The sequence below is a fragment of the Caretta caretta genome, chromosome 6 (genome assembly GCF_965140235.1).
Source record: "Caretta caretta isolate rCarCar2 chromosome 6, rCarCar1.hap1, whole genome shotgun sequence".
Lineage (NCBI taxonomy): Eukaryota > Metazoa > Chordata > Testudines > Cheloniidae > Caretta > Caretta caretta.
In genome coordinates, this window is record NC_134211.1 from 86,733,209 (window position 1) to 86,760,561 (window position 27,353).

The 27,353-nt window shown below is 38.7% G+C and overlaps 1 protein-coding gene across 1 annotated transcript in view; it reads left to right on the forward strand.

The window, feature by feature from the left end:
* The window catches only part of MIPOL1 (mirror-image polydactyly 1), a 294,447-nt gene that overhangs the window by 136,536 nt on the left and 130,558 nt on the right, over nt 1-27,353 (forward strand). Inside the window, exon 11 of the mRNA XM_048855134.2 lies at nt 25,380-25,487. Coding sequence (XP_048711091.1) covers nt 25,380-25,487 — 108 coding nt within the window. The remainder of the gene's footprint in view (nt 1-25,379; nt 25,488-27,353) is intronic.

The following is a 27,353-nucleotide window of genomic DNA, read 5'->3' on the forward strand; positions in this document are numbered from 1 at the left end:
AATGCACAGTCAGTCTGTGGAACTCTTTGCCAGAGAATTTTGTGAAGGCCAAGACCATAACAGGGTTCAAAAAAGAACTAGATAAGTTCATGGAGTATAGGTCCATCAATGGCTATTAGCCAGGATGGGCAGGGATGGTGTCCCTAGCTTCTGTTTGTCGGAAGCTGGGAATGGGAGACAGGGGATGGATCACTTGATGATTACCTGTTCTGTTCATTCCCTCTGCGGCACCTGGCATTGGCCACTGTCAGAAGACAGGATACTGGGCTAGATGGACCTTTGGTCTTACCGAATATGCCTGTTCTTATGCCCTAGTAGGGCAGTTTGAGAAGATTTTGAGATCTGTATCTTTGGAATCTCAACTAGTTTCCTCACTTTGACATGGTAGAGGCTGTGATTTCTGTATTGGCAGATTTTTTGTGCCTTGCCATGAAACCCTGGCCCTGTTGAACTCAGTAGCCAAACTCCCATTGACTTCATTGGAGCTAGGATTTCACCCTAAGAAAGTGAATCTGTCACACTATCTCTGAAGCTATCCTCTCAGTTGACTACAGGTATGGCATTGACCCATGCCATTGGGAACCATGTTCCTCAGCTGGAAGGACAGGTCAGCGTGTAGGACATGGAGGGAGTGAAAATAGAGGATTTGTAAGGATTTTCTAATCTTCCTTCAAGAAGTTCTTATAATAGACTCCTGTATCTAGTCTGAATGCTCAATATGAGTAAATATGTGAATGCATAACTTCCTTGAAAAGAGGGATTAAAATTTGTCTTTTTGAACTTTTGAAGCAAAATTTTAATTAATATTGCATTTTCTCCATTTAATGTCACAAACTTTTGGCTGGATTCTGCCCTGAGATACATCACTATTTGTATTGTTAAATCACCTGTTGTGCTTATGCAAACAATGTGTTGTGTAGAATTTACAAGTTACATATCTACATAGTATTTGAGGGCATGATTAAGCCTTGTATCTTTAATTATAAGCTTTAATAAATTTTCAGCTGGAACATTCATCTTCTATTCAGTACATAAAACACCTTCCCTTTTCGAAAATGACAGTAGGTAGTGCCCATAAATTTGCATACAAGCTTGTTTGATTAATTGCTGTTTGACTCATCTATCATAATGCTAAGCTCTAGGATCACACAGCTCAGACTCCCAAACCACTTTCTAGAATTAATTTAAATATTTAATGTCAAAACCTTAGGATGAAACAGGAAAAAATGGTTTATCATTGGTGGTCTGTTTCATTAACAACCTGTAGAGGAAATTCCCAATGTGTTATAAGTAACATACAGTACTTAGTCCGAGAGCAGAATTGTACTCACTGTGGTTGAAATAAGTTGTATAGGTGCCTGAAATTATATGCTTAGATATTTTTAAAGTAATGTTTCTACAGTACTTAGAAGATGTAAAGTGCTGTACACTTCCTAAATGTTAGGCCAAAATCTGATTTGCTTACAGAGCAGGTAAAAATCACATTGACTTTAATGAAAATTTTCCTTGAGTAAGGACTCAGGTCTTTTGGATTTGGCTCAGTGGGTATTACTTTTAAAAATATACATTATCCAAACTGCTGGGGAGGTTTTCCTGTTAAATTGTAGTATGCACAGGCAACATGCTTATGAAATCTGCCTACAGAAATACATTGTCATACATTTGAATTATCTCTTTGTTAAAAAAAAGAAATTATAAAAAAGATTGGTTTTGTTTTATTTTTATTATACACTCCCTTCCTAATAACATAAGTGGAATCCATTATACGCATTTATATGGAAAAATTGGTACCTACATTGTGTGTGTCTGTCTTTCTATTACCCTATAAAAGATTTCTGAATGTAAAAAAAATTTGCATCTTTATACTCAGCCACCATAAATCCTGATGTCTATTTAAATAGTAATTGATTATACGTTTCTCAATTTAATATTGCATATGAATACACTTTAGAAGTGTAAAGCATCATTATTTATTATTATAGCAATGAAAACTCGATCCATTTATTTTATGAAGACAAAAAATAACTTATTATATCAAGAGTTCTATATCAGTCCTGCCTAAATGAAATTAGGAAAGAGAAGGTGGGAAATAATTTTTATTTCCTTTTGTCGTAATGTTTTTTCCCCTCTTCTCCCCTCTTTGTTTTAAGTTATCACTGTTTATTCTAAGAATGAATCCTAAAATATTCCATATTTGCCGTTTTTATTTTGAAATCTATGACTTGTATAAGAGGCTGCTTTTGTGGTCATAATTATCTTTCTGGTGGACATTTAGGGCCATATCCTCAGCAGGTATAAATCAAAGTCGTTCTATTGATTTCAGTGACTCATAGTTTTTCTGAAGTAATAGCAAAGTGAACAATGGATGGAGGCACCTTCAAATAATAGTGGCCAAATATATCTTTGTTCATGCTGCTATCATGGTGTTACATCTATCAGCTATCTTTGATATGGATCATGGGGGTGATGGGGTGGAGTTGATTTGTCTACAGATCAAAGCAGAAAAAATGGATAGAGCTATTTTCTGGTAGCAATATTATTTCTTTTGAGAGCTCCCAAAGTGTAGTAATGTCCCGGTGTTGCTGCAGAGTTCTCCTTAGCCATCTTTGCTCTTCAATATGCCTGTGAGCCTATTAAGAGACTGAGCGCAGAAGTATTAAAAGAAGATTAAGTGCCTTTAGTATGTTGGTGACAACTAGGTTTATATCTCCAACTCATTTACAGTAGAACCTCAGAGTTACGAACACCTCGGAAATGGAAGTTTTTCATAATTCTGAAATGTTCGTAACTCTGAACAAAACATTATGGTTGTTCTTTCAAAGGTTTACATCTGAACTGTGACTTAATATAATTTTGAAACTTTACTATGCAGAAGAAAAATGCTGCTTTCCTTTTTTTTTTTAAGTAATTTATGTTTAACATAGTGTACTGTATGGTCTTTGCTGCTGCTTGATTGTGTACTTCCGGTTCCAAATCACATGTGTGGTTAACTGGTCAGTTCGTAACTTTGAGGTTCTACTACAGGGAGTGTGGCCAGGTGTTTTTTTATCATTGTCTGGGTGAGATTAGCTATGGATGAGATTGAGTTGGTTGAGACTGGTAAGAATGGGGAGATGATGATAATGACTTGGTGGAAACAATAGAATATATAGCAGAGGTTATATAGGCCTCTTTGATAGGTGACTTTGCAACTTGGGCATGTTCTTAAATTCCCACCTGTTTTTAAGTGGCCCGATAGAATAGTGACCAAGACATCTGCTTTTGGTAAGGAGGTTGTGGCCCCTTCTCTATTCTTTGACCGAAAGACCTGAATGACTTGAGACCTGCCTACTCGTGGGGACCCCACTCTTTCCTGTGATAATACTGCAGTTGCAAACAATGGAATGGTTCAAGCTGAAGTCTCTCTGGCTCATAAGGAAGAGAGTTGTTGACAGGCTGTTCTCCATGAGGACTTGAGAATTGAATTCCCTCTCCCTTGGTCCAAAATGACTTGAATTGATCTGGACATGGCAGTAAATGAGGAGAAACACAAGCATGGATTTCAAGTGGCAAGCCGCAAGTTTATTAAACTTAACCCAGGGGTGGAGTGCTACCTGCTCTGTTAACCATATTCTCAAATACCATTTTAAGTGGTTCTAGTGTGGGGGTTACAGGTCTACTACCAGATAACCTACAACCCAGGATAGACTCTTCTCAGCCTACCCCTGCTTGCTCTTCTACCATCTCCACCTCACTCTGCGAGGGGGACAGAGGGTAACTAAAAGGGGATCTCTGCCCAGGAAGGCCACAAGCTGTCCCTCTATACCGTAAGAACAAGGCCCATCAGCAAAATCCCAGGTGTTTTACTTCTGGCTACTGTTCCTCTGAACCATAGTGGAAACCTACTGTAAATTGTGATGAACCAGCATCCTCACCAAGTACTACCACTAACTACTAAACCCTATTCCTTGTCAACTTAACTGTGCCTCTAGGGTTCTGTGAGGAAAGCAACAACCTCCTCAGGCCTCTGCCAATTTTGCCCTTATGGGAAGAAAAAAATTTCTCCTGTCCCCAAAACAGTCAATCAGTCACACCCACAGTATCTACAAAACACAACTCTGAAGCTATCAGCACAGGGTGGAATGGCTGAAAAACAGCAAAAACAGGCTTCATGTGGCCTGAGCTAAAATTTGAAACTAATGAAAGGGGAGGCTGAGGGACCAATCAGCTTCCTTCCTTCAGTTGGCCAATTAGTGGCTAGAGATTCTGCTAGAGGAGGGGGCCACCCCTGCAGCTCCCTCAGCATATGTTCTCCTCCTCTGTTCAAATGGGGTATTCCAATCACCACCTGCCCCAACAAGTTTCCCACTTGATGAGGTGGATTGGTGGAATTGGTTGAGACGAATATGCAATCCTATCTGCAAATACTGGCCCGCCTTCCCCATTTCTTTTTGGCTAGGTTTAATGTAAAAGAAAGCTTGCACATCTTTATTAGAAGCAGTTGCCATCCTGCCCTGTATTGTGCATTTTTTACCTAACATATCAATACAGTATCAATTCTCTTTAAGGCAATTATAGAAACCCCTACACAATGAACACTTGGTTTTGTGTCCTATTTCTGGGACATCAACAAGTTGGAGAAACATTGGAAAACTACAAGAAAATGATTTACTGGTTAGATTGGGGTAGGCAAATTTTTTGGCCCGAGAGCCACATCGGGGTTGTGAAACTGTATGGAGGGCTGGGTAGGGAAGGCTGTGCCTCCCCAAACAGCCTGGCCCTGCCCCCCTCAGCTCTCCCGACCCATCCAGCCCCCCCTGCTCCTTCTCCCCTGACCACCCCCTCCCCGGACCCCCGCCCCTAACTGCCCCCCCAGGATCCCATCTCCAATCCAACCCACCCTGCTCCCTGCCCACTGACTGCCCCAATTCCTATCCACACCCCCACACCCTGACAGCCCCTCCGGGACTCCCACGCCTATCCAACCCCCCTTGCTCCCTGTCCCCTAACTGCCCCCCAGGGTCCCCTGCCCCTTATCCAACCCCTCCTGCCCCCTTACCACGCTGCTCAGAGCAGCAGGAGCTCATAGCCCGGCCAGAGCCAGCCATGCTGCCCACACTGCCCAACAGGAGCAGAGGGCCAGAGCACTGGTGGCACGGCGGCATGGCTGTGGGGGAGAGAGGACAGCAGGGGAGGGGTCAGGGACTAGTCTGCCTGACCGGGAGCTCAGGGGCTGGGCAGACGGTCCCGTGGGCCGGATGTGGCCCGCGGGCCGTAGTTTGCCCACCTCTGGGTTAGATGACCATCTAAGGTTAATGGTGACTTATGAGAAAAGGCAATCCACCTAAACTATTTGAAGGACATAAACAGTAAGGAAGAAGAGGAAGTGTTTAAGGTGGTAAAAAAAAGGGAGGGAGGGGAATATAATTGTGATGGAATAAAACTGAGCAAAAGTAAAGTTAAGTTGAATATCATGAGTAATTCCAAACCGGGAAGAATATTAAGCCATTGACTAATCTCTCTTGAGAACCTGTGGAAGCCCCATTATTTTAGCCATTTAAAGTTAAATAGCAATAAAGACTCAATTTTAGGGAACAATTCTACACTGGCAAAAGGACAAACCTACATGAGCTAATATTTATTTTCCACCTCTAACTTCTATGAATTCATGAATGTTGTCCTGGGAAGTCTTGAGTCATGTGTAAACTTTTTTTTTTTTTTTTTAATTCTTGGGGGGATACTGGTTCTGCCAGGTATCCACTGGAAAAACTGAAAGGAGGAAGCATGTAATTGTGAGAGATTACTGTCTAAGAGATTTTGGACGTTGTGCTCTATGCAGTTTTTATCACCATTCTTTTCTGTAGTGTGTTTTGACACATTTAGCATGGTGTATGCTATTGGTACAGTAGAAACAACAAATTCTTTTTTTAAAAGTTTTTTGAATTCAAGTTTATATATTGGTCGCTATAGTAAAACTATGATTTGCCCAATTTTAATGGACAAAGGTATTTGAAAGATTCTTAACAAAAGGTAAATTTGAAAAGTAACATATCCTCATTGACATTAATATTTAGAAGGCAGTAAAGGATATTTTAACCTTTAAGCAAAAATAACCGAACCATCTGTTAAATCTTGTATGTTTAGGGTCATTATTGATTTTACATGTAACTACAATAATTGCTTTTCACAATCATATAACAATGATCATAAATATTTAATATCTGAGGTAGCTAAACTAAAATACTGTAGCATAGACCTTATACTGTAGTACTGGATAAATATCAATAATATTTACTTCAAATTTTCTATGCCATTGGTAATATAGAGTGTCTCTTTGGAAGAAAAATTCAGCCATAATAAAATTTTTGCCCCAGAATTAATAAATTAAATATAATAAATATATTAACCAAAAGTTTTACTGGAATTAGTGTTTGACTCGTGATTCTCCTTACAGTCATTCACAAAGTTTCTATTTTCTTAGGTAATTTTGATTTTGTTTTTCACCCTCTTCTGCAAAGTAATTGAGCCTTAGGCATTCATGTCTAATTGTTACTAAAGTTCACACAGAACTAGAAAGCAAAGGTGAAATAATTATGTTGAATGAATGAGATCAGTTGTTTTACAGTCTCATTGGAAAGGTTCTAAGTTGTTACTGGTCAAGTGTTCTTTCCACGTAATCTTCAGAAGGTGGTGAGCTGATTTCGTATCCCAAAAGGGGATTACAGTGCACTGTGCGGACCGATGCGGTGTTGGGTAGAAGAGGAAGGCTTCCACTCCCCCTCTGCTTGAAGCGACTTGGATATCTCTGGCCTCCTGCTATCAAGCCTGCTTTGTGGAGCTCTGGTCAGGAAGTGAAAATCTTTATCCCTGTCAAGGTTCCTTCCCCACTCTGAACTCTAGGGTACAGATGTGGGGACCCGCATGAAAGACCCCCTAAGCTTATTTCTACCAGCTTAGGTTAAAACTTCCCCAAGGCACAAGGTCTTTGCCCTTGAATTAGGTAAACACTGCCACCACCAAGTGATTTAACAAACAATCAGGGAAAGGACCACTTGGAGTTCCTATTTCCCCCAAATATCCCCCCAAGCCCTTACACCCCCTTTCATGGGGAGGCTTGAGAATAAACAAGATGAGCAAAGACCAGCCTTGGATTTTTAAGACCCAAAAAACCCAATCAGATTTTTAAAAAACAGAACTTTATTAGAAGAACAAAAAAAGATAAGAGAACAACTCTGTAAGATCAGAATGGAAGATAATCTTACAGGCAGTCCGATTCAAAACATAGAGAATCCCTCTAGGCAAAACCTTAAGTTACAAAAAGACACAAAAACAGCAATACACATTTCCTCCAGCACAGTGAATTTTACAAGCCAAAACAAAGAAAACCTAACGCATTTTCTAGCTAGATTACTTACTAACTTTACAGGAGTTGAAGGGCTTGCATCCTTGATCTGTTCCCGGCAAAGGTATCACACAGACAGACAAAAGCCTTTTTCCCCCCCCTCCAGATTTGAAAGCATCTTGTCCCCTCATTGGTCATTTTGGGTCAGGTGCCAGCCAAGTTACCTAGGCTTCTTAACCCTTTACAGGTAAAAGGACTTTGCCTCTGGACAGGAGGGATTTTATAGCACTGTATACAGAAAGGTGGTTCCCTTTATATTTATGACAATCACTTTGTAGGTTGCTTCCTCTACCTTCTCAACTTCTCTAAGCCCAACTATTCTTTCTCAATCTAAAAGCACTGGTTATAACCCCACTTCGGAAAGTCCCAATGACAACTAGAACATGTTAGGGGTTTGCATGGGGGTAGGGACGTTAATTTAAACCAATTAGCAAAACCAGGCTAATAAATCTCTTGATGAAACTAATGGCATCTAGCAGCTTCTTCTTAGATCTTTCTTTATTTCTCACTTGTAACCAATACTCGGGCCATTCTGCTTTCCATGCTGGGGCCAAATTCTTACTTAGACAGCTGCTGCGTGTCTCATTACACTTTCTCTTTTATGTGCTGCATACTGTCCTCCATGGTATATAGACGCTTCTCAACTGTTGAGACATTTATTCATTTTGTTTGTTTTGGCAGATGGATCCACCCCATTGCTTTCAGGAGATGTCATAACATTCTGTAAGATTTCTGTTTTGCTTAAAATTTCCTCAGATCTCCCTCTACTTAGGGTGTCTTTCCCTGTAAATGTGAATGATGGAATTGCCTGGAGACCGTGAGGTGGGTGTGGGTGCTGGGGGTTGCACATGTTGCAGGCTGCACTTCAGAGAAATTCTCTCTGCTGCTTTTTAGTGTAGACCTGGCTTGACATGAATAACTGGACATGGGTGAGGCATCATTTTTTGGGATTAGGGAGGTAAACGAATCAGCAGGCTGGAAACAGAATATCTGTTCTAGCTAAAATAAAGGGGAACACCCAGGGAAACTATTTACAATGGACAAGATAACAATGGATAAGTCAGAAATGTAAAGATGAGGTAAAGAGTAAATTGTACATGGTCAGAGTGTGGACAGAGCATGATGTACAGGGATTGGTTCCTACAGATTAACCAAGCCAATCCCAATGATGCAAGTATAGTATATGCAATGTAATGCCTAAATGTGTATAGAGGAAGAAGTTTTCTGTGTAGCCTTGGATGTGTCATACACCCTATGCTCACCCCCTATGCTCAGTGGTGCTGGAACATTTTTAATAGTGGGGATGCTGAAAGCCAGTCCCCTTATCCCTGTCCGTGTTCGCCCCTCCCCCGGAGCTGAGGCCGGGAGCAGGGCTGTGTCTCTGGGAGTGGGGACCTGGACAGAGGTACAGGGGCCGGGTCCACAGCTGGAGGTGGGTATGGGGTCGGCAGCTGGGACCCCACGTAAAACCTGGAGGTGCTGCTGCACCCCCCCTGCACCTGTACTTCCCCTGCCTATGCTTCAGTCTGACCAACACCGCATAGCTTTGCTGTATCCAAATAAAACAACCTGAATGATGAGACTGAAGTTGAACTGAGTTCTTGAGGAAACAAGTGAAGAGGTCTTGAGGGAACCACAGTGTTTAGTTTTAGGCTTTCTGCCTCTGTTAGTGGTCTGAAAGCTTTTAGGTGGATTTTCTGAAATAACAGCAAATTTCCATTCAGAACTGAATGCTCTCAGAAGCCCCCATCAGCTTGGGTAGCTAGTTCCATCCCCACAGATATAACATTAATGAAACAAGATTTTTTTAAATACATACACACACACATTGTATATAAATACACATATATAATAAATCTCATGTTGATAGTATACACTATTGTTGAAGCTGAGAAGGCTATACATTCTAAACCTATCTTTTCTGTTTTATATAATTTTTAAAAATATTTTCCTCATTTGGTGTAACATCACAGGATTAGTCTCTCCATTTGTCATTCATTTTGAAAAGTTTGAGCAAAATTGATAAGTTTTGACCTTTGCTTGTACTAGAAAAAATGATTTTGGGGTGAATTTGATCAAATTTGACAAAAATATCTGAAATTTACATGTTCAGTTCTGTCCTTGTTCAGCTCTCTGTAAGGAACAACTGCAATAATGTTCTGGAGAAAAAATGATTTAATAATTTTAAAGTTTGAAGGTTTATAGTTGTGTGTTTATGCATGCAGAGCACCTTTTCTTCTATATAATATAAGTTCTTGGCCTTTATGTAGCATTATGTAGAGTGTGTGTATCAGGGGATAGGGGCTGTTTTCATTGAGAATAATGAAAGCAACATGTCCTATGTCTCCATTCCTCATTCCAAGGAGAAAAGAGGAACTACTCTTTGATTGTTCAAAAAGTACCTGTTCTCACCGTTAGAGCCGTTGAAACTTTCCCTTCTAATATACCTAGTTAGTTATCTTGGCTTAGATCCTCATAGCCTGTCTTGTTTAAAGTAGCCTTTGTTAGGGTTTAAAGATGTTTGGGGAACACACATTTTCAATGAGAAAATCAAGACCAGGCACTTAAGCAATTGACAGCTCAACTGAGAGTACAGTACTTATCATCATGACAAACAGCTAGTTTGTGTACCATGAGGAAGCACCTGTGATCCCAGGATTATAATAACCGAACAAGGAAATGAATAAACTATGGCTATTGCACAGCGATCCCTGATACTTGTTTCCTGAACTAATGTGGTGGTATTTAAAAAAGGACAAGAAGCATTCTTGTCTTTTTATGTAATAACTGCCAACTTAACATTTAGGCAATAGTCTTGTTTGCATATGGATTTCAAGAAAATCCATTGAAGCTTATTTGAAAACCAGCTCATTAGAATGACACATTGTTTACAGAATTTTGTTTTCCTGTCCATCAATTTACATTAGTTGCATTCAGTGAAACAAGGTTACAGTTGTACAAAAACATACCTATATCAACAGCGGAATACTCTGCATTAGCCTGAGAATTAGATTCCTCATTCCTAGAAATAGGTGGAAAAGAGGACGGATTACGCTGGATGTTTGCTTCTATAGCCCTGAAATGTCTATAGAGAAAAGGCTAGTCTCGAAATGTGTTGCTCTAGCCAACCATTTAAAACTGTGGTTACCAACCTTTTCCAGCAACTCCCCCAGTTTACAAGGCTGGAACTCAGGTGTCCCAGACTCTGTCCACTGCCTCCATTCAATTCCTGTGAACAATGCTGGTGTGGGTTGCTCAACTTTTTCCCCAGGGGGGAGAGGTAAAGCAGCTGTGTGTAAGGGGAGGTGCTGTGCCAAATGGTGACAAGCTGCCTCCTGGCTGTAAGCCCTCTGATTGCAGTGGAACCAGGCAGCATAACATGTGGCCACCAGAAGCAATAGCTAAATATCATATAGTCTAATGGGTTAAGCACAGTAGTGAAAGCAAGGGTCTTGTGTGTACTCATTTTAGTTCTAACATGGGATCCCTTTGATTTAGCCACTTGAACTTTCTCTTTTAACTTCCCATCCCATAAAACGGGCAAGTATTGCTGGCCCTATCTGCTAACCTCAGAAAGCTGTTGTAATGACTTATTAGTTTGACAGTCAGCTGCTATAACATTGGTGCATACTGTTGTTATAATGAGAGAGACTTATTGCGAAAGACATATAATACAGAGAACATCTGTGGGGATAGGGAGAACAGATTAGAGAGACCAAAGGGAAATAGACATTGTAATGTGGGGAGCACGGTGGGGTGGACGACACAGGACAGGGTGAGGATGAGAGGAAAGAAGATGCTGCTTTTCAAAGGAAGAGAGACAAAAGAAGAAAACAGACAAAATTGGGAAGAAAAAATGGGGCATCTGTGATTCACATATGGAAGGAGAGAAAAATGAGATAACATAATAGAAGGGAACGAGCAAGTAAAAATGTACACAATTTGTAGGGTGGTGAATTTAGATGAATTTATGCTCCTTTCTGTTCTTCTCTGTCAGAAATCTCTGTGAATTTGAGGGAATAGGATGGAATGACTACTTCGATAAGGTCTGTTATATTAATATTGCTGGATATTCTGATGTGTGTACTTAAATAATTGGAGGAAAAAGACAATCTCAAATGTACTAGTTTGTGCATGTACACATCCAGTTGTTTGTGCTGTAATAGCCCTTCAACCCATAGGTTATTTGAAGAATTGTCCCTTGAAACTTTTAAAAACATTAGCAGATGTGAACGGAACTCAGAACAAACAGCTGGGCTCCACTTTTTCCTGCAGCAGAGGAGACTACTAGCAGCCTGAAGATCTTCACCTCTCTCTTATAGAAAAAGAATAATTTAAGTTTATGGGGACTCAAAACATGCTCCCTGAAGTCCTAAGGCTGGTCTTTTGTATAGTGCTGTGATCATGATGAACCAAAGTGAGTTAAGTTTTCAGGAAGCTAGGAAGTAGTTTTGGAGGTCCATTCCAAAATATTACAGCTACCTAACATCCCAACACAAGGAGTGACGTTTGCAGCAGCCATAACTGAATTTCAAAATAGTTTACAGACAACTAAATGGGGATAACTGATACATAGCAAATAGAATTCTCACAAAGGGTTTGTCTGCACTGAAGCTGAGAGTGGGCTTCTTGCTTTTAGCTTCTGGCTTTTAGCAAGCTCCCAGCTGCAGTTTAGATGATGTACCCCAAGTACCTGATTCTGATACCCATTCTCAATGTGCATTGCATTTTACCCTGCAAGTAGCCCCTTGCAATGAGACTAATGAAGTAAGGGTAGCAGAACTGGGCCTTGAGTAGTCAGTGGATTTATAGAGTATCAATACTGATACACATGTCAGTGTCCAGAAACATATGATTTACTCTAAGAATTAATTAGTATGTTAGACATATTTTTATCATTATATTCTTTAAACATTTTAAACGGTTAGTGCTGTTTAATATTCCAAGCTAATTACATTGGAATTGTTTTTTGTTCATGCTGAAATTCTTTTTTTGAAGTTGCTACTATGCATTGAATGTAATAAAGAATTCCCCAGCAAATATATTGTACTTCTAGACCTCTATCCTGTGATCATGATTTTTGCTAACAAAGATCTACAAGTTGTTTGGTAGAATAAATGTTTGTGCTTCATTATCAGTGACAGTGATGAATAAAAAACTTTGATTTTTAAATTATTGAGCCTTTTTTCTCCCACGATGAACTCTTAATTAAAATGTACAATTGGCTGAACTATTTGGGATCATTGCTAATGTTTTTTGTTTTGATATGTACAATGCAGAGAAGTATAAACTATTAAAGTTCAGTGTACTATATTGATTTCCCGTGCATGAGCTTACTAACCTATTACCATGAGCACTACTTATCAGCTTACATGTTTAGTTTATATATTATTTATTAGAATTATAGGTATGAAATTAGAAAATTGAATGAGTAATGTGACCTCCATGTAAAACAGAAGTCTCTTATTTATTTATATATGAGATGCACTTAAAAAACCTTAAAGATGGGTGAACATATTTTTGCTTAATTTCAAACCTTTGTGTGTAAAAGTTTCACTCAGATTCTGGAATTATTACTTTTTGCATTCTGCTTAGAAAGGACTATGAAGAAAGTAGCAGAGGGAGGGCAAAGAAAAAACTCCACTGGGGGATAAAAGGTAAGAGAGGAATATAATCCAGAGAAAAGATATGCAATATATGTGCCAAGTAGAAGGCACCCACTTATTCCAGCATTATTTGAAGGGAGTTTGTCTTTTTCCAGTACAGAGTATAGGATTCTCCTTTGCTAGAAAAAACTTATTGCTTTTTGTCTTTTCATTGAACGTTCTTAGGTAAATTGCAAAGGTCAAACATTCAAATGAGTTTTGCAACCCCTAAAAACAGTTTGAGAGGTTGCAAATCCTAGAACTTCACTGAGTTTACCCATTCCTTATACAAACCATTTCTATATACTGTGTGAAGAGAGAACACTGAGTTACATCTCGTAACCAAGCTCAAAATGCCAGAGAATTGAGAAGAATTACATTAATAGTTAGATATCATATATGTGGAAGTGAGATCCATGTGATAAATGGAAAAGTTCTGTGACAAATTGCACATGCATATGAAAAGTTTTATACCTGTAATCTCATTACCTACCCACTAAGACCCCAGTCCCACAAAGACTTATGCATGTGCTTAACTTTCTAGGAGTGGGTAGTTGAGTGAGACTGTTTACATTGTCTGAGACTAAGCACATGCATAAATCTTTGAAGGACTGAGGCCTAATCCATCTTCTGGGACTTCACCATTCCAGATCACTGAGCTGCTTCAAACAACAGCAATTAGTTTGCAATGAAAATCTTGTCTTTCCACCAAATGTGGAATTTCCCTCCAAATTACCTAGGTCCCCAATGAGTAAGATTCAGATGTGGGCCAGTGAAAGTTTTTCTGCACCTAAAAATGACAACACTTGAAAGTCAGATACTTCATGGCCTTGTGGGGCTAGGAATAGAAGCAGTACCCCATTGAGAATGAGAGATTCCCTATTTTCCATTGGGACCGAGCACACCAGTTTTCTGTTCTATTACTTGCAACAAAATGTGAGAGTACTCTCTTCTCTTCCAGTGGATACTGATGCAATTATTTTATCTTGTGATAGCATGCATACAAAAGTATACATTGTATCAGTGCAAGAAAACAGACAAAAGTAATACACCTGCTGTGAAGGTTGGTGGTGTATGACCTGAAAATATCTAGCAAAAGACCTGTAGACTTGTCTCCAATGGATCAGATGCTCAAGTGGACCGAGCCTAGGGGCTCTAAACCATCATTCTGCCTCCAGGATCTTGGGGTCACTGTGGGCCCAAACAGCTTCTAGATCATTTAGAGCAGCATAAGAGCTGTGGAGTTTGACCCCATACCCTCCTAGCTGTTATACGCTGCCAAAATCCTGACATGCCCCCTGAGCCAGAAGCTCTGCTGGCTTTATGCCAGGTTTGAATTTCCCTCACACTAGCCTTAGCAGGAGACTGATCTATGCTTATATTGTTAATAGAATTAGATGTAGCTTTTTATTCAATCTAGCATATACAGTTTTTTTTTCAGGGCATGGCTAAAGATATTTTGGGTAGAATTATGCTCTGTTTATATCCCTGTAGAAATCCATATTAAATCCATTAGGCTTAATCAATAGTTTTGCTGTCAGACTAGGAGGATGTATGTGGTGAGGTCCCATGGGTCGGTTCTGGGTTTGGCACTATTCAATATTTTCATTAATGACTTTGATAGTGAAAATTTGTCGGTGACATCAAGCTGGGAGGGGTTGCTATCTCCTTGGAGGACAGGGTGAGAATTCAAAATGATCTTGATAAATTGGAGAATTGGTCTTAAATCAACACTATGAAACTCAATAAAGCAAGTGCAAAGTACTACACTTAGGAAGGAAGAACCAAATGCACAAACACAACATGGGGAATAACTGGTTAGGCAGTAGTACTGCAGAGAAGGATCTGGGGGTTATAGTGGATAACAAATTGAATATGAGCCAACAACATGATGCAGTTGCAAAAAAGGCTAATAACTTTCCAGGGTGTATTAACAGCAGTGTTGTATGTAAGTCAGGGGAGGTAACTGTCCTGCTCTGTTCAGCACTGGTGAGTTCTCCAAACTGGAGAATTGTGTCCAGTTTCCCGCAGCTCCCATTGGCTGGGAACAGCGAACTGCAGCCACTGGGAGCTGCGGGGGATCATGCCTGCAGACGGTCAACATAAACAAAATGTCTCACGGTCCACCAGCCGATGACCCTGATGGGCCGCGTGCCGAAGGTTGCCGACCCCTGACCTAGGTTTACTTGATCCTGCCTCAGTGCAGGGGGCTGGACTAGATAACCCCTGAAGACCCCTTCCAGTCCTACATTTTTATGATTCTGTGGTTCTGTTCCTGAAAGGCCAAGATACAATGACCTCTAGTTTTGTGGCCTTTTTAGACCTACAGAAGACTATTTTAGGTAATTTCTAGAGATACTACTTTTTAAAATTATTTTTTCTCTCCTTTTCATTGAAAGTCAATGAGACCTAGACTCCTAAATGCCAAATTAACTTTTGAAAGTGGAACTTAACACTAACTAGGTCACTTGGACCTTGCAACAATAAATGGAGCAACACTGAAAATTGGGGCCTGACACCAGTTTTGACTCTGTTACAGGCCTACTTAATGAAACTTTTCACTCATAGAAATAAAGTCTTCTGAAATAGCCTGTACTTGCAAGTCTTCGATCCTGACTTCCAGAACTTAACGAGTTTGGTTAAGCAATCCAAGCTTTATACTGCTTATTCAAATCAAACTACCATATCTCTTTAGGTTCAGCCATTACCAGTCTTTGCCCTTTGCAAGAACAAAGATAGTTTTGATCATCTCTAGGCCGTGATTGTGGTCCTACATCATAGGTTTGACTCTGTCCCCACATTGCCAAATGTTGAGGGCTCATTATAATATGGTAGAAATGTACATTGAGAGCTTACTGAAGAGAAAATTTATCTTGTCATGGATCTTCCAAACTTCATCCTGAAAGGGAAAAAAAGCTGTATAACTACATAAACGTTACAGCTAAATTACACTTGAGGCCAAACAAAATTGCACAGGTGTGGCTGGTGGCACTATTTGGTTGTACCTGTCTAGATTTTTAATGAAGAGGGACAGAAGTACTTAACCTACATCACCTGTGTACATCTTGTTTTATGGTGTGACTATGGTTCCTTAAAGTATTCCAAAAAAAAGAAATGAAATCTTGATTTGCTGTTCTTCGTCATGTTCATAATTACACATTTTGTGAGGTTCATTGTGTATTATCTGGTTCCTTTAATCTGCCAGGCTCCAATTGGCTCACAGTAGCAATGCAGACAAAGAGTGTTTCATCTGTATTTTAATGTTTCTTTTGATGACTTCTGAGTGAGCAAGACCCCAATGCACAATTGCAAAAAATGTTTCTAGCTTGAAATGTTTCTCTTACTAATCAAATATAATTTTTTTTTAAGAGGCAGCTGTTTCTGAGGCCTAAGCGCTATAAAAGCACTTCTCTTTCTTGAAATTCCGGTAGTTTTAAGCTGCTAGGCATTGTATAAATAATCATTTAAACACATTTGTTGAGTGTTTGCCAAGACTTTGAAGAAAACCTTTTCTTTCAGACAGTAGAAAATTTTAATTCAAAATTATAGTTTAATGGAAAAATCCTTCTAGGGATTATTGTATAGAAACTCATTTATTTTTTAACAAAAATAATTCTTCTACATGAAAAAAGATAAAATCTATTTATATAAATATAAGTGCGTCCAAACATCTGCAGTTCAATGTACATAATTCACATTGACACCAAAGGTTGGTTTGTGTTTTGACTGGAAGAGTTTGGTATTATTTTTGTCTGCAAAGGAAAGAGTTGTGTAGCATCCAAGTGGCAAGATGTTTGCCTCTCAAGCAATCATGATGAATTTGGGACAAGGAGCAGACTGTTCAAAAAGAAAAAAACTGTCAAAAACTAAGAATGTTTGCATTCCATTAGGACTCTCAAGTTGGGTGCTATTCTCATGTGAAGATCTTTTAAAAGAAAATAAAGAAAAAGATAATAGAATAATAAAACAAGAGTAAAATCAGTTAAACTGTTTCTGTCTCCTTCATATTATTGTATTCATTCATGTCTATAGATGACTGAGAAAAAAAATCACATGTAAAAAATAGCCATAGTTTCAAAAAAATATATTTTTCTAGTGCTTCATGTACAGATTGTCTGTGAGTTGCTTTTGCTACTGATGAAGTGATTGCTATTGTAAATCCTAGTATTTGTCACTTGCAGAAATACTACTCTGGCCAGTAGGAACATGGTATTCAAAGGTCTGTTTAATTTCTCTCTTGTATATTTCTATTGAAATATATCAAAATTTATTTTTTAAATTGCTTTTCTCCGTGCAGAACAGTAACATTCTCTTGACTCTACATAAGGAGATAAATGCATTTCTGTCAAAATGACGTACATACGATTGTTTAAATGAACACCTAAGTTGACCATAACTGAAAGACATTAAAGAGGGAAATATTTCTCTCCCCTTATACATATTTACTTTGGGTATTGGCTGCAACCTATATGGTGACCAGACGGCAAATGTGAAAAATCGGGACAGGGGGTAGGGGGTAATAGGAGTCTATATAGGAAAAAGACCCAAAAGTCATGACTGTCCCTATAAAATCAGGAATCTGGTCACCCTAGCAACGTGGTTCTTGTCAATTTCACTACTTCACTTGTATTTCAGCAAGGTATTTAAGAACAGACCTAACATAAAGCACTGAAGTAATCCCGTTGAGTTTAGGGAAACTAATTGCATGCTTAAAGTTGGGTGCATGCTTAAATACCGTGCTGAACTGGACCATAGTGATTTTGACCTAAATCCTATATCAGAATGCATCCTGCATCTATATGGAGCCTCAATGAGGTCAGTGCAAGATTGGGAATTTAGATTCTCACTTGTTTGAAAAAGAAAATCCACATAAACATCAACAAGGGAGGGAAAAATATGCGACAGGGCTTTTTTTTTTTAAAGCAATTGTTTTATATGTCAGGACATACAATTAAGTGTATTCTATCAAACTGGATTTTTTTAAGTTATCAAATTTAAATAAATTTGTTTAGATAATTATCCCTGTAGGTGCATTAGTATAATTCAGTAAAATGGCTTAGGTTAGTGACGATCACTTTTTATCTTTAAGGTTAATAAATATTATTGTTTTTTATCAAATACATAAAGAGAAAAAAGAGAATTACTATTCAAATATAGGGTCTACATCAAGATGGGACTGCAAATGCAGAACTAGTCACAGAATTATCAACAGTGCGGGTTCAGACAAAGACTGCAGGATCTGCTCCATGGACATGATATATTTTCATAGAAGAGCTAAATAAACAAAGGCCTTTTTGTTTTTGTTTTTAATTGCATTATCAATCTAATCTATCTCTTTTAGGTATTTCTGCTGAATTCCAGATATCAATAAAGAACTCTGGGCCAAGTTCTGCACTGGTTTACACCTGGTGCAATTTATTTAAACAAATGACATTGTAAACAGGTGTCAAATTTTAACCTCAAACCTGTGATTAAAAGGAGAAATCTACTCATAATTTGTGTCGCATCTGAAAGGTACAATGCATTTTCTTCTTTTGGAGCATCTTCCCATAACTGCTCTTTCCATTTTAATAAAAGCCCCACTCTGCACAAAAGTGTTGTGCAGCAATATAAAAAACATAAACAAAAGTTAGCAGGCTCAAATAGCCCTAAAAATTATATTTCCCCTCACACTACAAATAGTTTTCTTACCACAACCCCCTCCTATTCTGTTCAGCCTGCCATATTATTGGGTTGCTTCTCCAGCCAATAAAACCTGGGTCTTCTCTGGGTTGATCTTAGCTAGTCTTAGTTGTCGTTCAGCCTCTGTATTCAGATAAGAAATTAGTAATTTGGTCATCTGCTGCATCTGGTTTGATGAAATAGAGACATAGGTCCTCATCCAACAAAGCACTTGGACACATGATTATTTTCAAGCATATGACTAATCCCATTAAAGTAAATGGGACTACTCATACTCAAATGTTTTGCTGAATCAGAGCTATAGAGCTGTGTGTACATTGCACAGGAGGGTGACAGGATGGCTCTTAATCCTGTATAAGCATTGCCTTGTTTCCCCCACACTTAAAACAACTAGTGACTTTAGCTGTTTCTCCAATTACTTTCACATTTCTCTTCTTCCCTTTGTAACCTTGTTGGTCTTAACTTTATTTTCTAGTGAAGGCATGTTAGAATCCAGCTTTGAGGACTCAGACTCAGTAATGTGATAGAAGCAATTTAGCAGTCAGTGTAGACAAAAGAAAGTGGTGTGTAACACCATGTTAGCTAGTTGTAGATAAACTGTGAGAAAGAGAATGCTGGGGGCTTCCCTCAGGTCATGCTTAACATGTTGTGTCAGCTGATCAATCTGTACTGATTATAAAGTCATATTTAGCATCATGTTAATACAACCTCATTTTCTAGTGAAGACAAACAACATGAGATGGTTCCTTTGAATGCCTCTCCTCTAACACACCTCTGAGCCTATTCCAATCCATTTCCACCCCCTCCGTGCCACTGGAACTGTCATTACCGTAGTTCTAATAATTTCTTCCTAGTATCTAGGACTCTACACCATGCTTATCCTTCTTAACTTTCTGATGCTGTCAGTCTGTCCTTCCTGAGCATTTTGACACTGTCCTTACCTGGTTTTCTTCCTATCCCAGACTGTTCCGTCAATGTCCGCCTTCAGCAGTTCCTGCTCTGCCCTGTTCCCCACCTCTGTAGGGGTCTTCCAGGCTCTGTTCTCAGCTTTCCCATGTTTTCCTTCTACACTTTTTGTCACTGTGTCCTCATTGGTTTGTGTGGGTCCAATTACCTCCTCTGTGATGACTCTCAAATCTACCTTTCCTCATTAGACCTATCTCACTCTGCTGAAACTCACATCAGATGCTGTCAGGTGCACAGAAAGAGCAATTGACCTGTAAGGGCCTCTAGCACCCTCAGAGGTGCTGGGGGTGCTTCCACACCCCCTTTCTTGAAGTGGTTTTTATTATATGCAGGGTTTCCAGTTTGATTCAATGACTCTCAGCCCTCCCCCCCCCACTATACAAATTGTTCCAGCGCCCCAGGCACCCACAGGAGTTTCAAGTAAGGGGAGGAAGAATAAGTATTTTTTTTAAAACATACTCTGTCTATTCCCTTCTCCCCACTCTGAATCCGTCCCCACCACTGCGTCTCCCTGGTGTGTGGGGGGCGTTCTCAATGTCTTTTCTTCTGTCTTTGTACATCTCAGCTCCCCACAGTACTTCTCAACCTCCTTCCCGCCCCCTCTGAGCTCTCTCACTCTCGGATACATACCAGTTTCTTTCTCACACTTGCTTACATTTATTGTTCTCTTTCACACACAGTTGACTTTCTTACTCTGTTTTACTCCTGTGATGCTGCAGTACCACCACAGGGAAGATCCTCAATCCCTCCAGATGTGGGATGGGATATAGCCTCCGGAGGATGGAGACACACGCACACCCCCAGCCAACCCCCTTACTCCAGATCTGGAGGATGTTCATCCCCTTCCTGAGGGAGGGACTAATCTACAATGACCGCTCTTCCCCAAGCTCTGAGTCGGCACACAGCAGGGGCACACAGCAGGAGTATCTCCACCTGCCTCAGGCCTGATAGAGGGCAAGACTTAGGACTTTCTTTTCCCTTCAAGGCGTAGTGGTGAAAAGCTCTCTGACGGATCCTTTTGCACTGCCCTGCTCCAAGGCCTAGCAGGAGGGAAGAAGACTGGCTGAGCTGGGTGGGACTGCTTCAGCCCTTTGATGCATGGGGGATGGGAGATTGGGTGGCAAATGCTAATTATGTTGCCCATCATATCTGTCCCTTTCTCACTACCTCTCTGAAATTCATGGGTGTAAAACTAAAGCCCTCTATACATACGTAATTCAGAAGGAGGAATATAAAAATCTTGTCCAAAGTGATTACTTTTTGAATGAGTGTGTGGTGATCACCGTTAAAGTGTCACCATATTCCAACACTTACCATGCAGTGGTTCTCTAGACACTGCAGTTGTTTCCTATTTTAATTATAGAAGAAAACTAGTACAACGGTGAGTGGCAAGTGTTGGGAAATGTTGCTGTTTTACTGGCAACTGCTGTACAAAACGGAAAGACTTATTGCTAAGGGAGCAGAGCTGGGGGGTGGAGTTAAAGAGGAGCACTGTTTGGGTTAGAGGCTGTTGGTGACATCGGCAAAGCCGACTTAAGCGTGGTAATTTTAGAGCTAATGTGTAGATCCAGATTTTATAATAGTTTGTTCTTTAGGAAAATGTCTCCTGTTTTCTATCAAATCCTTTCACCCTTTTTTGACATTACACACTTGATCTCTGCATAGGTGATGCATATCTTGACTATGCAGCTTTTCTTGGTGGTAAAATCCATTTACATGAGTGAGCTTTGATCTTCAATGGGTTACTTGTGTGAAATCTCCATGAAACGAGACATTCCTTCACCAAGGCTCTAATGACCCCTTCCTAGCTAAGTCTCTAGGAGTCTACTTCATGCTTATCCCCCGCCCCCCAGCCCTCTTGACCTGCAACAACACTGTGCATATGTGCCATAATTGTGTCCGAAGTATGTAAGATATTCGATCTAGGAAAGAAACAGAATCCTAAATGATTATTGCCTTTTACATAATCTAGTAAGTAGCTTAATTCAGGATTTCCTCTATGTGAGCAGTTTTCTTTCAAATAAGAATCTGTAGACAGTCCAAAATCTACTTTAGTTGATATATCATTTTCAAATAGTTTCACATCTCTGATATTGCTAGGATATAGCTTGAATGTTTCACAAATAAATACCTTCACATATTTGATATGGCAGGGTTTAGAAATTCTTATTTATAATACTAAAAATAAAAGACTTCCTCCATTAGGCCTTAAAGGCAAACATCTGATGCTTCCTTGTCAGTATTAAACTGGGCATGTCTTCTCTGCCCTACTCCAAAAAGATTTTTATATATGTTTTTAGAAGGAAGTCCAGTTTCATCCTTGCAGCTGTTGGCATCTTTCAGCAAAGCAGGGAACCAATAAAAACACATGTTCTTTTAAAGAACATCTATTTTTATTGGATCCTGCTAAAAACCAACGACACAGAAGTCAAAAAATGTTGGCTGAAATGAGTAGAAGGCCCACATTGTCTAAAACTGTTCTTAATGCTACTTCCGAACAGCAAAAATATTGGCTGCACAGAAATTCCAGATACTCTTGCCCTTGTGAAAAAGGAGTGTAGTTTTAGTACAGTATTGTTAATGCTAAAAATATTCTAACTGTACATTTTTGTAAAGTGATGATTTTTATGCCATATACACCATTAACATATAAATACAAAATTGTCACTGTAACAACAGTCCTTCATAGACAAGGCATATCTAGGTGCTATTTCCTGGACTGGTGAAAATAAATTTGATTTGTGATGTACCTGTGACAGGTCTGGTTAATGAATTATTTTAAATGTATCAGGTGACTTGTGCCTTCTACTTGGGTGACACTATCCTAGATTTAATTAATTAGACACTTTTTCTCTGTGATATGTAAATTAAGTCGCTAACTTTGTTTTGTTTTGTTTGGGGTTTTTTTTATGATACCCCTAAAATGGATTCTAGCAACACTAGTCCTGATTTTCTATTGTCAGTGTTTTTAGTGAAAATGAGATCATTTTATCCACTGAAGATGGAAAAGTGCACATCTAGCATATTTAAATCAACTTAGACACTGCTGAGATTGACATACATTTAATTCTACCAGCTGCTTTAATGTGGGGGTATGCATGCTTTGTGCTGCTTCTCTTTGACTTGCCTGCTTGCCCTGTGAGTAGCTAGGATAGTGCAAGAATCTTGCTGTTTCTGTTTATGTCAATATCCTGTCTTCATAAGAGTGGAACAAATAGAGTAGAATAATATTATGAAGTGCACACAGATGCCTGCAGTTGTGCAAAACATCAGGCCCGTGAGGTTTGTTATTGAATTATCCAATAACTAGTTTTAATATTACCCATGTACCAGTGTTATTTTTGGAGCCAGGAGGGCAGCGTGAATAAAAATGTGTGATATTTTTCAGATGGATTAAATTTTTGGCCCATCTCCTTATGTTACCCCAGTGTGTTTTAAGTGTCATTGGTACAATGAGTATAATGTTAAGAGATTTCAAGACAAAAGATTTTTTTTTAAAGGAAGGCATTTTTGAAAGGTTGAAATGGCAATTTTGCTGATGTTAAGTTGCAATTGAAAACTCATGATTTGTGATAATGAGTTAACTAACTGATTTTTAAAACTCTGGTGTTATGAGTCTGCCTGTCAGAGAAACTGTACCCATATATACATGGATTTAATTAGATCTGATTTAGAGTTGTTGGAGTTGTTTTCCTACCACCTTACTTCTCGCACACTTGTTATGAAAAGGCATTTTAGGGGCATGATTTGTGATTGCTATTTTCTATAAAATGAGCATTAAAATTATAATCAGTACTTGAACCATTGCTTTATACAAATAAACACAGACATACACAAATCAAATCAAACGTATTAATATGTCATCTTAGCCTTAGGCTTTAACAAGGAAAAAAAATCCACAACCACCATCCATCATGGTGCACTTTAACAGATTTTTTTTTCTTTTCTCTATCTTTTTCTCCTTTGTTGTTCACTATAAAAATGAAATAGCTGTGATACAGTTAGCACACTTACACACTGCCACCACTTCGAGAGAATATACTAGTTCCAGAAATATTCCCTCTTTTTAAAAAGGAGAAATTCAATAGAGCTGGTGACTTTTTTGAGCTCAGGTTTCATATGCAAATACATAAAATAGACACCCAGATACTTCATTTGGGTGCTTAGATCAGCCCTTATTTGCCCATTTTGAGCAACTGCCGTTATTTGGATACCCATGCAAGCCTTGGGATTTGGCGTCCAGTTTAGGTGCCAGTGTTTGGTAATGGGGCCCAGAGTCCATTATTTGTGGTTAAGGGTTTAAAGAAGGAAATAAAATAGTGTTATCTAAACTTGTGTTGGAAAATGCACTTTTGGATACAGTTTTAAAATTTTATTTGGGACTGTAGATAGACTCACTTGCCTGTGGTCTTCTGGTTCAGAACCACTTACCCTTTTTAATCATTGGGGCTCACATGACCCATGCTTCCTTACTCGCTAGTCCTGCATCATGACAGATTATAAATTTGATAGGAAATTTGATTCCTTACATAGCTTCCAAAATAATCCAGAATCATATCTGTCCATAGTAATATTATTTGAGTTTAAATTTTTAGTTTTGAGATCACAGTGCTAGTGGCCATTATATCTTTGATCTTCTCCCTTCCCTTCATGTGTACTCTGAGTATCAGCAGAAGATGTTCCTCATCTTTGAATATTCAGATGCTGTGCTGTCAAGCTCCTCCATGCTTTGGTTTTCAATGGTGCTATCATAACTCCTTCCTTCTGCTTCCCAGTAATATGGTGTATGCTGAAAACATTTTGGTTTTGCTAATGTTTTCAGCTAATATGCTCTCTTACATGCCCATAGTAAGACATCTCTAGTTCCCCTTTCCCTATTTTTATAAGAGTTTTTTTCTGCTAACTGTTTAATTACTGTGGTAAGCCAGGGTAGCTGGGTTTTGCCCCTCATTGCTATCTTGAAAACTGGTTAAATCTGCTTTGGGTACCAATTTGAATATCCTAAATATTTTGGCCTTTAAAATACTTATTCAAGTTAACTCCTTTAAGTGTTTGTATGCACACACTCAGAATAGGAAAAACTAAAATTTTCTATCATGTTCTTGGTTATTTTAAAAAGTTGATTATTATAAAACAAACATTTTTTTAAAAAACTAGTTGTTGTCCAAGATCTGGTATTTGGGAATGCAGTCTCTGAGTTTTATTAATATGTACTGTATAAATCTATACATATATTTCCTTATTAAAAAGTGAGGGGTTTTGTGAAGGTACACGCTTAATTTTTTCATATTCAATTATATTTAAATATATAATGAGGCAAATTCTTCTCTGTTACACTAGCACAGCTGAGACCAGAATTTGGCTTAGTGTCATATTAATTTGTAAAATATATTTAAATATTATTTGGCAGAGTTTCTTGATATACTATACCTGATATATGAGTTTTTCCTTCAAACAATTGGATCTGAACAAGACAATGAATAAAAGATTGATTTACATATGTGTGTGTGTGTATATATATATATATAGTATAGTATAGTATAGATCTAATATGATTTAATCTCTTTGATTACAACTTGCTTTTGTTGGAAGCTTTTTCCGCTGCAAAAATGGTGATGGTGTTATTTACATTAATTCATTTGGCTTCTTGGGAAAAAAAATATGCCCCATCTCCTTTACTTAATGGAATTCTTTCCTCGTTGCAGTGCAAACGGCTGGAGCAGGAGCTTCATCATCTGAAAGAGCAGAACCAGACTTCAGCAAACAACACGAGACATCTGACTGCTGAAAACAATCAAGAACGTGCTCTGAAGGTAAATCTCCGTTCCTTCTTGCAGGCAAATTAAGGTTGTAAGCCCATGGTGCCAGCTTTCCGTGCTGCATATATCAATTGTGTACATTTCGGCAGAAGTGAGCTGTGCTGTTTGCCAACAACCCCTTCTTTAAACACAGATACAGCACCCTTCTGTTATGGTGTTATTTTATTTTGTGTGTTGTATGAAAACAACAAGAAAGAAATAATATATTCTCCAAATCAATGGGCTGTGTTGTGGTAACTAGCACTAGATTTGGTTTTGGTTCTGTTCTTGCAATATTACATTTTTATCATGTGTAAAAAACTGCTGCTGTTTGTCTCAATTGCACAAAACTAACATTTTAAAGTACGGCTGTTTGATCTGCTCTCAGCAGCATGTGCTATATTAATAACATTATTGACCTATACTACTAGTGACCACATAGTTGAGACTACTATTTGCAAAAGGGTAGCTTATTTCAGTTGGAATTGGGAGGAAGAATAATAAGCCTTGTCAATAAGAATAAAAATTGGGAGAGTAGGAGGAGGGGGACAGAGAAAAGACAATGAAAAGATTTGACAGGGTTTTTCTACTTTGATTTGAGAAAGTGGCATTGTGACGTTGTTGAAAGTGGTAGCTGCCTAACTGCAGACACCATTACTTGCCAGCATAAGAGAAATTGCCCGGTGAAGATGCAAAAACTTGTAAGTGTGTTCAACCAATAAAATGTTCAGAAATCTATTTCCTGTTTATGTGTGAAGGAATGAAAATAAATCTTAAGTAGAAGCCAGTATTCCTTTATCTCTTTAATCTTGTCACTTTAAAATTGTGTTTTATTTAGGCAGGAAGAAATGAACATATCTCATTATAGCCAAATGTTGCCCAGCCTCTTTTGTTACTCTTGAGAGCATGAGAGAATTGTCATTCTTGCTTGGTAGATTTGGTCAGCTCAAGACAACTCATCTTAGATGAAAAGAAAAGGAATACTTTTGGCACCTTAGAGACTAATAAATTTATTTGCGCATAAGCACCACTGAATGCATCCGATGAAGTGAGCTGTTGCTCATGAAAACTTATGCTCAAATAAATTGGTTAGTCTCTAAGGTGCCACAAGTACTCCTTTTCTTTTTGCGGATACAGACTAACACAGCTGCTACTCTGAAACCTGTCACCTTAGATGGTTTCTCTCTCTTTTACCCTCGGTCACTTTCAGGATACAGTGACATGTTCAACCTTCATGCTGCAACAAAGAAATTAAGAGTTGACCTTTCTGTTGACAATAAAGTGGATCCACGGTTGTTTACTATGGAATGCACAAAAGGCACTTGAGTGTGAAGAAATTTGAGATCAAGTAGATCATAGTGACTATCAGCTGATTTATATACCTCTTGTTTAGTTATTCCTTCACTAATTACAAAAAGAAGGTACAGCACTTTATCACTGTGGATGTAGAGGGCTGAATTTTCAGAGCAGACTCCACTTAGTTTCTAAAATTTTGCATACATATATATTTGTACATGAAAACATTCAGATTTGCATGTAAGAATGAGAATAGAGGTTGCATACACAAATCCAACTTTTTGCTTGAGCAGAAACTTGGCCATATAAAACTGCATGCACATAAATTTAGTAGCCAAAAATTGCTGTGCAATTTTTGAGGATATTTTTGGAAACAGATTTTTATTAAATAAACTAGAAAAGACTCTATGCCACATAAATACCAAGTGTTGCATCAGCTTAAGGTTACCAGTAAAATCTTTGCTGAATATTGCAGAATGAAGTCTGTGCTATCAAAAGTAGTACAGCCTTCTTCAAGATAACTGATGGTCATCATAGAGAGAAACCATAGACTCCAGAATCATTTATGTTCACAGTAATGCAGGT